This window comes from Passer montanus, unplaced genomic scaffold, assembly GCF_014805655.1.
Source record: "Passer montanus isolate IOZ18808 unplaced genomic scaffold, ASM1480565v1 scaffold7, whole genome shotgun sequence".
Classification (NCBI taxonomy): Eukaryota; Metazoa; Chordata; class Aves; order Passeriformes; family Passeridae; genus Passer; species Passer montanus.
In genome coordinates this window covers 16,304,882-16,319,982 of record NW_024372147.1, presented here as the reverse complement: position 1 = coordinate 16,319,982, position 15,101 = coordinate 16,304,882, and the positions used below count along the sequence as shown (strand labels likewise).

The following is a 15,101-nucleotide window of genomic DNA, read 5'->3' as shown; positions in this document are numbered from 1 at the left end:
GGTTGACTGTAATACTCGTCAGTCCCACTAGTTTTTCTGTTCTCAATAATTTTGTATTTCACTTTCATAAACCTGAAATAAAAAGTCTTGACATCTCTACCACCAGGATGCACAGAATCCAACTTAAAATTAAGACATTTAAAATATATTGTTTTTAAGACTTGTACAGCTCTTGTCTTGAGTGTGAGCCTTAATAAATCTATCATACACACTGTTTTTAACCCACTAATGGTGTGAGAAAAAGAAACCCCAGTTCTGTTGCTCAATCCAATCTCACCTAAAGGACTAGAGTAGTAGAAGCTCTGTCACACTGAAACAAAAAAAATTCCAGAATGTATCAAAGAAACTGTTGCACTAAACAATATTATGCCATTTATACAAAGTTACATTTGAAATTAAAAAATCCCCATTAAGTTTAAATGATTCCCATGCACCAGACTCACAGAGCTAACATATTGTGTGAATACTCTCCTAATTGGGATGGCAATATAAGAGTGCATGCTGCCATTTAACAAAGTTATCACAGAAGTTATACTAAAGCCAGTTATATCAGTAGTATCACCATGCTGGAAAAATTTTGGTTCTTAGTGTTAACTTGTTTTGCTTTGGTGTTATTTTGTTATTGTAATTTTGGTTTTGGGGAGAATCCCTTTGTCTCTCTTTTGTCAAAACTTCCTTCAGAAAACAGGTGGTTAGTGATCTTCATTTTGTCTAGACTAATATTAGATACTTCTCTCTTGCTTTCAAACGTTTGACTATAAGATGCAGAAGGAATCCTCTGCTATTGTGATGGGCTTGTTAATAAAATGGAGAGAAGCACAGACTAACAAGTGACTTTAGGCAGCAGTGGATACAATACTACAGTTTTCTGCACAGATCATCATCTAGGCAATTCCTGTTGCAGCAGCAGGGAATGGTAAAGATATGTTTTTGTTGAGCAGCTCTAAGATTTGGACAGAAATCTCTAAATTTGGACATCACATCTCCTCAAGATTCCTAAGCATCAAAGACTTCCAGTGCCACCAAGAAAAGACTTTAATTTCCCCCCAAAACACCTCTCTACCCACACACCCCTTAAGCCCCATTCCCTTTGGCATGTCTCTGCCCTGACCTCCTCCAGCCCATAACACAGGACCCATCCACAACCACCCCAGCTTGGCTAGATTGATATTTTATTTTACTACCTGAACAATGACACCTCACCTGCTTAGCCCATCTCAGACCTTCACTTCATCCATCTCTTCTCTAACCACCCCCCACACCATCACAGTACTCCAGCTGACCTTTCTGATGTATTTGGAACAAAGGTAGCCAAAGATTTCCCAGGTTTCTCTCAGCATGCTGTGGCTGCCATCCAGAGCTCCAAGGGGAAGGAGCACTGTCCAGCAGCTGCAGATCAGTGCACCATGACCATGAGAATGCAAGAAATCTTAACTTTTTTATCTTGCTATCCTATCTCCTTCACATTGCAATTTGAGGTAAAATGCAGCAGCCTAAAACAAGGCCATGGCAAGGTGTTTGACATGGCAGTTACTGACTTATTCCATGAGCCACAACACTGCTTGGAGCATTTACACAGACCTAAACATTTAACACGTGTGAATGGATTTATTCTGGAATGTAATATAACCACCCTTTCTGAAACCTTGATGTTTTTTCACAATATAATTAAACAGCTATTTAAGAAAGATTGTCTTTGTGACAAAGAGGAAGTAGTGATTCATCAGGCAGGACTCTTTGGAATGCATGGATTTCAGGGAAGCAATCTTAAAAGCAAGAGAAAGAGAAACTCACAATAGCCAACAGTCCAGGAAGAAGAGTACTCACATGGGAGAACCTTTTTAGACACTTTCAAAACAGAGACTTGAGCTTGGGTGTCTATCCAGAAAACACTTGAGTCATCACATTAACACCTATTCTGGGGTCTCAGAAGAAATTTGATTAACTTTGGAAAAGAACACACACAAAAAGCTAAACCTAATTTTCTCTCTCTTTTCCTAAAAGAGGTTTCTTGGTTTTCGGGCTAACACAATGGTTTGATAAATTGCATTTCATAATGGACACAATAATTGCAGGAGAACAATGACCACTGACAACATTCAAGTCCACAGTGCCCTCAGACAGCCTTCCAAATCTGCAGCAGGGGAGGAGGAAAGCCTCTCTCACTGTTCTTGTAGCAAAATGGGCAACCCAAGAGAAAAGGGAAAATTGACTGCTGGAAGCAGCTCCCAAGCTAACACCAGAGACCTCATGTTTAATTCCACATTCAATTACATTGGCTTTTTTTTTTTTTTTTTTTACAGCACTGACAGGTATAGCACCTGTAACTATATCACTATTTGATGAGAACATGGATATAACAAGATAGGAATCAGACCTCACTCTTCCAAATATAAACAAATGAATTGTAATTAAATCTGACAGGCTACAGCTCTATATGAAAACTGACTGTGAGCAGTTTCTGCTAGGCTTACAAACAGATGTTGAATAGCTTGATTTTTACTACATATATTGCTTCAAAACTCCCTTCTGCCCATTTCATCAGTGGATGTTACTGACCCTACTGATGCAGAATCTCTCAACTATCCATTGTTCCTTTGGAATTCTTACTTAAATGTGATTTAATAATATCTATACACTCATTCACACCTGGCTGTATTGTCTGTGAATTCTGTGTACTGGAGTCCAGGTGGCCCAGATCTTTACAATTCCTGCTCCATTCTTCCATGCTATGAAACCAACTGCATTGGTCCAGTTTTCCCATCTTTTTGGACCAAAAGTTGCCTCAGATACAATCTGAATTCAGGGCAAAAGGTCAATGAATTGTAAATCTACATCAAAATTAGACATGCATTTTCAAAGTGAATAACTCACATTATTAAGAGTTTAATATTGAGACAGTTTCTGAAGTAGCACCATTTAGCTAAGGGGTTTCTCAGCATAAATCTGCACTCTACCCTTTCTACATCCAAGATATGAAATATTTGGCATTGGATAGCCAAGTCAGAGATTTACAGAGTAGAGATATACATGGACTTTTAAAAACTATTCTCCAGAGTACCTCGCTATTCAAAGAGTCAGAGGTAATACAAAGGAACAGCATGTCTCTAATGCATTTTGTTCTTTTACAGCTGACAACACGGGTGGGAAAGACGTTTATAAATAATTGGATGCTGAAGGATGGGGCTGTGGTTAACACAAATGGCTGAACTGAAAGGGAAAAATAAAGTTCACTGGCAAATGGACTAATGGTCCTCTCAAGTGAAGATAGTTACCTGGAGTAGACACTGCCACCAAAAAGCTGTACAGGATGTCACTGTAACTCAGAATTAACAATGTATCTTTGCAGAGAGCTTCTTCCTCACATAGAGGGAAAGGTGATTCAAGCTTCATAAACCAAAATCACTGGTCTTTTGGAGGAGCTGTGAAAGCTCCTGCAGAATGAGCTCATTCTTCTTTATGGTCTGTGAGATTGCACCAGAGAAGACGCCCTCAGAGAAGCAAGGGGACAGCCAGGTGTTGTGTTGCCCTGCAGCAAGGTGACTTTCTGGGCTAGAAATGCACCTACTGATCTGTGCCAGAGGGAGACAGTGCAACACAAGAGATCATCAGGTGGAATTGTTAGCTGTAAGCTCATGTCCTCAACCACTTCAAACATACAGGTTGCTCTTCACAATGCTCTGTGCTTTGGTCTTTACACGAGTAAATGTGATTGTTGATTTCCTTAAGTTATAATCCTGGGCTGGACAAGACTCACCAAAAGAAGGTAAACTTGGCTGCATCATAAAACACTTCACATGTTATTTTCTAGCAGCCACACAGGTACATCCAGTGTTCACCAAAGGCACTTTTAGAAAAGTTAGATATACAATAGAGAAAATGTTGAAACATTCACACTAAACTACTCGAAAGATAAAACTTCCATCTCATTTTGTGCATATCAAACAGTAAAAGGGGAAACGTAGATGCTGCTACGGTCAATTTAAAGCCACTTGATATTTTGGGCTCTGAAAGCCAAAGTCTCAAAATAAATTTTTACTGAAGGACTTAGAGAGGTCCTGGACTTGTTGAGTTCTACTGATGAAACTATTGAGGCTCATTGTTCTCTTACAAGCCTTCAGCAATTCTCTTTTCTTATATGTGTGTGTGCACATGCACATGAGCTCATTTTATATTTAGTGATATAAATGCATATCATCCAGAGAGGTTTTGGAAGTCCACAATGTTGCATGACCCAATGTGAAGTCAATAATCAGGCTTCTCTTTGCCAGGTGGTATAATATTTTCTGAAGAAAAGGTTTTATCTGTTCTGTAACAGTTCCTCTATCTAGCACTGCTTAAGAGCATAACTGCAGTGCTTGCTGAAGTTCACCTGCATCATTTGAAGGAGGAATGAAAAGGTCAGAGACAGAGCAGAAAAAGTCCTTTTACTGTATTCATTTTAAGATGTCTGGGCTTAGTCACAGAATAACACCTCTATACTAGTAATTTTCTTTATGGTAAGAGCTATTCAGGCCAGCATCTCTCAGAAAACAGCTAGCCTAAATTAGCAAGGTCCTGCACTGTAACATATTTCAACACTTTTTGGCCTGCTCAATTTTTTTATACCAACTCAGACCTCAGCTATGTTCAAGAGGTGCCTTATGTCTCAGGTGTCCTACTGAGTTGTGAAATGGACCTTCATCACACTAAGTTACAGAGTTGGGAGGTTTATTTTCTAAGTCTGCACTACATCTGCCATGTTCCACATGCCACAGAACCTACTACTAGCCAGTTAAACCTTAGCACACCTCAAATAAAACCAGAAATGCAAGAAGAAGTGCAAGAAGTACCCTGACTTTTCTTATATGTGGTACTGCTTGAAAGACAATTGTATTTGAAATCAAGGCAATACTCATGACTGTTTTTCTACAGGACTTACCAACCTGATGCAACTCTCTCAGTGTCTAGATTTCTTGATGTTCTCCAAATTGTATTTGGCAACTGCAGTCTTTGACTTATTCCCCACACACACAAAAAAAGAAAACAACCAAAACAACAACAAACCACAAAAACCAAACAAAAACCAACCAACCAACCAACCAAACAAACAAACCACCTAGGTCCTTGACATTTTGAAGAGAAGGTTATGTGCCCACACTTCCACCTTGGAGCTTAACACAGCCAATGGTGGTAAGAGATACTATCCCACTGTATTTTTGCTTATTCTTGAGCTTTGCTTCTAATAATTATTTTGCTACAGAAAAGCCTGAAAACTGTCAAAATCTATTGCTATTGTGACTGCTCAAGAGAGGCTCATAAACAAGTCTTTCTTTTCTACAAAGAAGACAGCATAAGAAGGACCAAATCATTACACCTGCTGTTCTTGTAATTTCAAGAAGAAAAATGATAATGATGATAATCAATGGAAGCCTTCAAGTTTTTTGTAGGTTTTTTCCATCTAGCTAATATGTTAGCAACATGAGCTTTGAAACTTGTCTGTTGCTGTAAAGTTTTGCTAATGCTGAAGTCTCAAGATACTCAAGAAAATCAGAACTTTTCACAACTTCTGCTTAAGATTTGGCCACAATTAAAAGATGCAAAGATATATAAGGTAAGCATTTTTTTTGCATTTTCAAATCCCCAAGGAAGTGTCCAAAAAACTGTTTACTTATTGCTAAACAGCTGGTACTGCTGCACTTCAGAACCTGCAATAACTGAGCAATGGGTCAAGCAGCATTATACAGTCAGCATCTTCTCAGCTCATTGTTGTGCTTCTGTGATGGAAGCTAAACGCCTTGTATCTTTATAGAAAGCTGATAGAACGTTTGAGATATTAACACTCGTTCTTTTCATGATACTGTTTTGCTTTGTTAAGGAAGGTACTAGGGGAAGGAATGTCTGTTTTTTTCAATTGAGTGCTTCTGCCCAAGAACTTTAAGAGTTTATGGCTGGGCACCAGAAACCGTGGGTCCTCTCCCAAATCAACCCATAACAAGTCCACTTGAGATCTTTGTCAGGCAACCTGTAGATAATTGTTTACCAGGTTTTGAAGATGAAAGACACCCACCCTTCAAAACTGCTGACTGGTTACTCATAAACAGTGTGAGAGGGATGGGACCGACTCATCTCAATGCTCTGAACAGTTCAGAACTTTTTGTTAAGGAAAGAAAAAAAGAAAAATTATCTTTTGTAACACGGACCTCACACCAAATGGCCTCACACTTATAGATCAAATAGATTTTGAAAGTAATGTTTAGATAAGCCATATATTTTAAATGACATGGGATCATTTTTTCTTTGGTTGGCTTTTATTTTATTTTTTATTTGAACTAAATAGGGTTGAAATTATTACAGGTTCATTTATTTTAATGATAGATTCATACCAGAGTGTGGATGAGTTTTAAAGAATTGTATAAAGGCAGGATCAAATGTAAAGTGCAATACTTGATTGTGTAAACAACTAAAGAGCAGTTTAGAACACAAAATGAAGACAAGCAAGCAACATGGTTTAAGTGGTTTGAGCAGTTACAGAACAGACAATTATTTTGCTATATAATAGTGCTAACAGCCAGTATATTGGTTTTGTCCCTTAATACACTTAGATGAGGTTTTGTGGTGGTTTAACCCCAGATGGCAACTAAGCCCCAGTTGCTCATTCACTCCTCCACCCAGAGGATGGGGAGAGAATCTGAAGAGTAAAAGTTACAAAACTCATTAATTTTGACACTTTAATAGGTAAAGTAAAAGGTGCCCACATGAGCAAAGCAAAACAAGGAATTAAGTCATCCCTTCCCATGGGTAGGCAGGTGTAAATCCATCCCCAGGAGAGCAGGGCCCATCCTGTGCAGTGGCTACTTGGGAGGACAAACACCATTGCCCCAAATGTCCCCCATGCCCTCCTCCTTCCTTCCCCAGGCGTGATGCCATATGGCATGGAATATCCAATATAGCTAGTACATGCAACCAAGCACTACAGCAGCTAAAACCAAGTGGTATATTCTAGACTCTTTCCATACCAAAATAAATAATATTATTCTTCACTTTTGACCTTTTATGGAAATAATTGTTGTTATCATGTACTATTGCAGAAACACGTTTCCACACTTTTCCAGTTCTTATAATCTGTCAAGTATAGATTACAATTTTGCTTTTATGACAGTTTTGTAATAACCCAACCCTGTTGTAGTCAATACTTTAGTGATGTACAAAATCATGCCAGGACTGGCAGTAAGAATGGCAGCTCTAACTCAACTAAAAAAAAATTAAAATATTTTTAAAAATTTGCAGATCTTAATTCTTATAAGAATGGAAATATTTCTACTATATAATTGAAACAGTTGTTAAATAACTTCAAAAATCCCAGACACCTAACAAACTCATAATTTGTAAAAAGAAGTGAAGCTATCAAAAATAATCACAATTCTGAACCACAGAATCATTTAGATTGGAAAAGACAGAAAGCGGCCCTTAGTGCCATGGGCTATTTGACAAGATGATGTTAAGTCATAGGTTGGGCTTGATGATCTCAAAAGTCTTTTCCAACCTAGTTAATTCTGTGATTCTCTGAAAAGATGTCCAAGATCAAATCCAATCTTTGACCAATCACCACTGTATCAACGAGACCATGGCACAGAGTGCCACATTCAGTCATTTCTTGAACAACTCCAGGGATGGTGACTTCATCACTTTCCTGGCCAGTCACTTCCAATGCGTGACAATCCTTTGTGTGAAGAAATTCTTCCTGATGTACCACCTGAACATTCGGAGCAGTTTGAAGCTGTTTCCTCTCATCCTGTCTCTGGCTGCCTGGAAGAAGATACCAACCCTCACCTGGCTGCATGCTCCTTTCAGGCAGTCGTAGAGAGCAGGAAGGTCCCCCCTGAGCTTTCTTTTCTTCAGGCTTCCGTCTCACCCCCAGCTCCTTCAGCTGTTCTTCACAGGACTTGTGCTCCAGATCCTTCCACAGCTCTGTTTCCCTTCCCTGGACTCATTCCAGCACCTCAATGTCTAGTGAAGAGCCCAGAGCTGGACACAGGATTCCGGTGTGGCCTCACCAGTGCCCAGTACAGGGGACAATCCCTGCCCTGGCCCTGCTGCCCACACCATGGCTGATCCAGGCCAGGATGCCTTTGGCCTTCTTGGCCACCTCGGCCCACCATGGCTCATGATCAGCCGCTGTCAGCAGCACCCCCAGGTCCTTTCCAGCCACTCTGCCCCAGCCTGTGGCACTGCCTGGGGTTGCTGTGACCCAGGGGCAGGACCCAGCACTGGGCCTTGTTGAACTCATAACATTACAATGCCAATCAGAAAGTTAAAAAACATCTGAAATACACACAGTTTAAATAACTGTATGTTTTGTTTATAACAGCACATAATGTAATAACATATAGTAAACAACTATTGAGAACCAAGTTACGACTCTGAAAAAACCTTTTTTTCCCCCCAATTCTTCCAATTTTCTTTTCAATTCTCAACTTAAAACAATTGTAAAAGTGTTTTGATTTTGCTCTCCTCTACATTAAAAAAGAAATAATATTTTGTCTTAAGTATTGCATTCTGACTAGTAAAAAAATAAAATAAATCTACAAATCCAAGAAAGACAAGAATTGTTTTACTCTCATCGTGCTTGAATTTTATCCCAGTTGTTGATGATGCAGGCTCTTCATCTGAATGAGTAAAAAAGTCAACGTGACTGCAGACAATTCTACAAGTTTCTCAGCACTTGAACTAACAAACTGACAATGGGCTATGGGGGTGTTTGGGGGTTTTTTCTGTGATTTTTCCCACTTACATTTTCCTTAAGATGACTTCTGAATTTTTAAAATATTAAGGAACATTTTATAACTTTGGAATTTCTTGTTGATATTCTAACAAAATACTAGAATTACTTTGCGACATGAGAACCTGCTTTCTTAGCACAACAGAAAAGTAACCTAAGATGCAGCTAAGATCATGACACTAGTTTGTTTCTTGGTTTTTTTTTTTTTTATTAATAAACTTTAGAAAGGGGCAACAAAGCAAAATTCAATTTCTAAAAGGCTTCCAGGGAAGTCACCTACTCTGATATTAAAAAAAAACCCCAAAAACCAAAAAAACAACCAACCCAACAAACCAAGGAAACATCATGAAAAAAACCCCAAAACCAACCAAACCAGCGCAATGACCTCTTTTCAAGTGCTAAACTTAAGTGAAGACGCTGAAGGCAGGTTGCAGCAGTGCCTGCCTTAGCCACTGAGAGGGGGACCCAAGTCTTCCAGGCACCCTACAGACACAGCCCCCGCCCGCTCCTCCAGGAGCATCTCCACCGCAAGGTGCATCAGCATACGCGTGCAGACCACAGTGGTTCGCTTCTCAGCCGAACATCCACGCCGAGAAGCAACAGTTCATTTTAACCACATACGGCGGGAAGAAAAAGGGACGAAGTACATAAAGCCAGCACCACGTACTCTCTGCCGCTGGCCACAGAGCTCGAAGCAAACCCTTTCCCCGCTCGCTGGGTGTGCGTGGCCGGTCCCAGCACAGGGCGCCCCGGAGCGGCACCAAGGCTGCGGGCTCGGAGAAAGGCGGAGAGAGCCCGAGGGGCCCGGCGGCTGCTGCTCCCCCCGGCGAGCTCAGGCGGCCCCCCCGCAGCAGTGCCAGCCCGGCCCGGCCCGGCGGCCGCAGCTGCGGTGAGTCAGTGGGCACCAGGGCACCGCTCCTGCCAGCTGCATCCCGCCGCCGAGCATCCTCCGGCGGGGGGGCGCTGGCTCCGCGCACCGTCCTCCCTCTGCCGCGGCCGGCGGGGACCCGCGCCGGCCCCGAAGGAGATGCCTCCGGAGCGGAGACGCTTACCTTGGCGCTGGAGCTGCTGGTCTGGGTCTCCGCCTCGACGCTGCAGCAGTGGGGCGTCCTGGACCGGGCGGAGGCGCCGCCGGACTCCCTGCGCTCCTTGCGGCGGGGGCCGGCGGAGGGCGGCGGCTGCCGGCTCTGGTAGGCGAGGACGGAGGGGATGGAGTCGGCCGCGTCTGTCTTAACGAAGAGGCCGTGCAGGGTGGTGGTGCCCTGCGAGATCGTGGCGGTCTGGTGGGGGGAGTTGGACTCCTCCGAGTCCCGGCAGTATATCACACCGCTATGCGAGACGTGAATGCTGGGTGCGCAGCCCATCCCTTTCCCTTCCCGGCCAGCCCGCCCCGCTGCACCGCCGCTCCGCTCCGCTCCGCTCCGCTCCGCTCCGCTCCCACCTGCCGCCCGCCCGGGCTGCGGGGCCGCCGCCCCTGCGCCGCGCACCCCGCCGCTGGCGCTGCCCCGGCCACTCCCGCCCCTGCGGCGCCTCCCCGTCACCCCTCCCGCTCCCCGCGCTGCCTCCGGGGTCCCCAGACCTGCCAAGCCCCTTCCCCTCTTCGGCAGCGCCTTACGAAGCGCCAGCGACCACCGGGCTGGGTTCACCTGCGGTGGGGGGAAGCGGAGGAGGATGAGGAGCAGGATGAGGAGAAGCATGAGAAGAAGGGTGAGGAGAAGCATGAGAAGAAGGGTGAGAAGGATGATTATCGGTGGTGCAGCCCCCTCGTGAGCCAGGCAGAGGGTCTGTTTTCAAGCCTCCCGTAGGGACATTACACACACACACACACACACACGCACGTCCCCAGCAACCCCGGCTATGCTAAATATTTAAAAAAAAAAAAAAAGAAGTTACAAATACTTATTTTGACAGTCAAAATGTGCCCTGCTCTTGGGTGAGCAAATCTCAGTTGTTTGGGGGTACTGAAGGGAGCAGTTTAGAGCCACATAGCACCCACTGCAAGTTAGGGAAAAAAGGCCAGAATTGTTTCACAATTCTTAATGCTACTTTTCAATTAAGCCAATATTCAGTGACACAAGTTGCTATTTTACCCTCGGTGTCTGATAGCTGCCAATCCCTGTTTCCAGTCCCTGGAGATAATCAAGAAAAATGTTTAATGTTACAGATTTACACACCTTCTTAGCTTTCCACAGTGAATAGTTTCATTGACCACAGTGAAACTATGTAGGAGGTGTAAAGCTAAACATGGAGGTTTTAAGTCTTTGCAAGATTTTAGTTTAAATCTTTAGTTTTAAATGGCACATAATAAATCCTTCAAGAATTGGTAATGTCATCCAAGCAGTATGCTTCCTGCCTAATAAAGCATTTATCTAAAACCCAGCCACCAATGAACACTTGTGTATATACCTTTTCTTCCTCTTGGAATATTACCTGATGTTTGACCACTGTTTCTTCATCTAGTTTTAGTAAATGATGTAAAAATACTAGAAATGTGAAATATGGTTGGTGCAAGGATTGTGATGTTATACTACAAAATGGTCTGAATATGTTATTTTTGGTTCTTAATGCTTTTGAAGCACTTTCATGAATTAGATTTCAGTTTACTTATAAGTGATGGTTTCACAGCTAAAAATGCCTCAGTTTAGAGAGACTTTAAGCCTTAGCCTCTGTCTGTCTTGATGCAGCGCATGAATCATTGCAATTATGGCAACATAGACACGCACTAGTCCATCAAGACTGAGATCATCAATTTGTTTGACAAAGTATTTTCAGTTTTCCAATTACCACAGTGAACCCGTGTTGGCCCTGGTAATCACAATTTTCTAGGTAACTGTTTTCCCCACTAGTTGTCACTGTTCACAAATCCAGTTGTGGTTTACATCCTGCACATGCTATGTATTTGCATGTTTGCCGACTGCCACAGTGCTCTGCTGGTGACTATCTTTGAGGACAACCTTGGAGGCAGGCTCAGTATAAGTAAAATGAAGGAGGCTGTGCTTCACCACTCAACCATTCAGCCTTTCTTGCTGCTTAGACTGCAGTTCTGGACGAGACCTCACTCTCCCAGAGCATAATGCACTTAGTTGCAGATGAATGTGTCCTAAAACCTCACTTAATAACAGGAGCAGCCAGTTTTATGCATTCACTGCAATACTCTCAAGTCTCTCTTCCTTTCTATTAACGGATGGGAAACCTAAGTGGGGGATTTGAGCTGCCTGCCCTACACTACAACTGAGATTTGGAAGAGAGCCAGGAGCTCAGGAGTGCAGGAGTGCCACCCAGCCATACACTTGCCGGGTACACCCAAAACCTATCATTTTTGGGTAAGCAATGTTACCCAGAAGACCTCTAAGATTTGTTGACTATCTAGTTTAAGATGTTTTTTCATGGGAATTTACCCGTTTCAGATATCAATGGCACTTAGAATTTTAATAAAGGATGTGAACATAAACCATATTTTGACTTTTCAGACTGAGCTGGATGAAAATATTATGTCATACTCTAAACTGTGTTGCTAGCTATTCACAGTCCCTTTTTCTGAATTGATATCAATTATCAGATAAATTATTTTGTTAGTCAGTCATTTCCCTAACATCCCAGTATTCCAGTTTCTGCCCTGTTCCCATTGAATTCAGTGACAACTTTGCAATTGGTTTCAGACAGCATTGCAGAAATCTGCCCTCTCTCACATGGATTTCCCTTGCTTAGGTACACATTTGAGTTGATGCCAGAAAATAAGCTGTAGAATAAGAAGTCACAATCCTGGAGAAGCATTGCTGAATGCAGCCCTCAAGCAGCAACCCCCACGCTGTTTACTTTAGGTTTGTGGTGAAAGAGCACAACTAAAGAAGATAAGCCTCTCTGTGCAACGTGCCAGAGTGCTTGAGAGGAGTGAAGGCTGCTGCAGGATGGGGAACTATGTGGACTGCTGAAAAGCAACAGGAAACTGTGAAGAGTAACAATGCTTTGCCTGACGCAGAATCAAAAAGTTCTAGAACCAAAGGATGGCTGAGTTTGAAAGAGTCATCTGGTCAAATCCCCCAGACACCCAAGAAGGGCCATCTATAGCTGGTTGCTTGGGATGGGCATATCTGGAAGTTTCTTCCATGTCCACTGCCTCTGGACCTCTCACTGTGCACCACTGAAAGAGTCTGTCCTCCTTGCACCCTTCCTTCAGTTTACATCGATGAGATGTGCCCTGAGTCTGCTCTTCTCCAGGCTCAACAGTCTCAGCTCTCAGCCTCTCCTCAGAAGCACGGTGCTCAGAAGGAGCTTAGAGAGGCAAGAATACAGAACAAGTAAGTGATGATCAGTGCGAGCAGAAGCTGGAGCAGAGCTGAGTGAGTGGCTGGAGAGGGGAAGTTATGTCTGTCACTGAAGTAGGAACTGAAGGAAAGTTAAAGACTCCTTTTCCTACCATCAGTGCTCTTCCTGAATCTTGCCTGTGAGAAGACAACCATGGATCTACTGAATAAGGAGAAAGAGGGACTATTTAAAGAGGGTGCACACTTACAGCACACCTCTTATAGCACACTCCAGTCATGCTCCCGAAGTCTTCCTGCTGCAGTATGACCCGACTGATGAGCACTAAAGCAGAAGGCTTTACTGTGAGCAGCATGCACCAACCAAGGATGTACAGAAGGAACAGCTATACTGAAGCAGAATCTGTCCTCAGAAATGCATATTTAGTATGGTCCCAGAATGAAGTCAGTGCATCCAGGCAATGGCAAGTATTCACGTGCATCAGTTTTTCCACTACTAAAGAGCTTTTTCTGGCTTTAACTGCAACAATATATATCCTAACAAATATTATGCTCACAGGAAACCCATATTTTACACAGGACTAATTTCAGTATGATGAATTTAAGCATATGAGTGATTTTGGAAATCAGAGGTTTCCCTGAAACATCTTTTATTTTTTGTTTTTCCAGTAGAAAGCAGTGGCTATACATTCTCTGTGGTGTTTACACCTGCAAATCTTCCCAGAATAAGGAAAATACACTCTTCAAAACTTTATATCCCTTCCAAAGCCAGTCAAAGGCTTCACTCTGACCTCACTATTAAGGCTTTAAGCTCTGAGTAGATTGCTAAGTTTATGTTGGTATTATTGGAAGCATCATCTCTAAATCCCAGTTCTTTGCAGTGAGAATATACTACTTCAGAGGTCCTATTTTACAGAGACTTGAAAATCTGGTACTTGACAACCCACTATTGATGACAGTTACCTCTATTCATGGGTCATTTACTGTAAAACAAGTTTAAGAATGTATAAATAAGCCTGTACAAAAGGAAAAAACAAACTTTACTAGGCTCTTAGGCTCAACAGTTTCTCAGTCTTTTCATATTGGTCCAACAAATTTCTTAACTGCAGTAAACAATAACATCCTATACACCCAGATCACAGCAAATACCTAAGTATTATTTAAATTATCCAGACTCCATACACTGTATTTAACTTAAACTAGATATGAGAACTAGAATATAAACTAGTCATGACAGCTAGAATAGAACTTCTGTCGGTACACCACTGTTTGGTTAAAAAAACCCCCCATCTTTATGGTACTTTGATAATGTATGACATATTATCAAATGCTAACTTCATGCTTTTACTCATCAACAATAGAAGAAATCATGGAATTTGGAAATTAAAAATATATTAAATACAAGAGATGAAGGTTACTTTTGCTTGAGAAAGAGCAAAGTGTGATTTTCAGTCCACAAATCCAATGACTCACTCAACAAAGATGAAGAGGAACATCACTAACAGTAATCACCTCTCTCAAATTCAGCCAAAAAGCAAAATAATCCTTTTTTCTTAACAACTCCTGCCCCAAATTCCTTTAATTTCATAACTTTGAAAAATCACTAATTGCAGCAAAGCTGTGTTTTAATTTACCTTGATTTTGTTACACTGTTTCTGTCACTGCTGTGAATAATCGTCTCCCAGTCGCAAAATCCTACAAAAAATTTACCTTCCGGTAGGTATTGTTCAATAGAATGAGGTTCCTGGAATTGCTTGCTAATCTCACCATTGAACTTGACTTTCATCTTCCTTTAATAGTCAGGTTTTGATGGGCTTGGACAACGCCACTTATTTCAGTTTTGCCCAGAAGCTAATAAAATACTTTACATTATGGATATTTTGGAAGCAGGGAAAGAAGCCTGCTGCAAGGGAGCAAAGCTGAAGAGGAAATTCGGTCTGGTTTCCACTAGCAGCCCTTGCCACTGCATGATTTGCCAGGCACAAATTGTTCTGAGAGTGCACAGAGGGGCAGGTGGCCTTCTCTCACTCTAATTTCTCCACTGCTTTGCATGCGAGCAAGGAAGTTCATTGTTTCCT

The 15,101-nt window shown here is 42.2% G+C and overlaps 1 protein-coding gene across 2 annotated transcripts in view; it reads right to left on the bottom strand.

Moving 5' to 3' along the window:
• Nucleotides 1-15,101, bottom strand: part of PDE8B (phosphodiesterase 8B) — a 77,923-nt gene that overhangs the window by 61,911 nt on the left and 911 nt on the right. The window contains exon 1 of one of the 2 annotated variants that reach the window (XM_039729613.1): nucleotides 9,814-10,183. The exons of the other annotated variant lie outside the window; for it this stretch is intronic. Within the exon in view, the coding sequence (XP_039585547.1) occupies nucleotides 9,814-10,125 (312 nt within the window). The 5' untranslated portion in view covers nucleotides 10,126-10,183. Of the gene's footprint in view, nucleotides 1-9,813; nucleotides 10,184-15,101 lie in introns of those variants that run through there. 2 annotated transcript variants of the gene reach the window in all.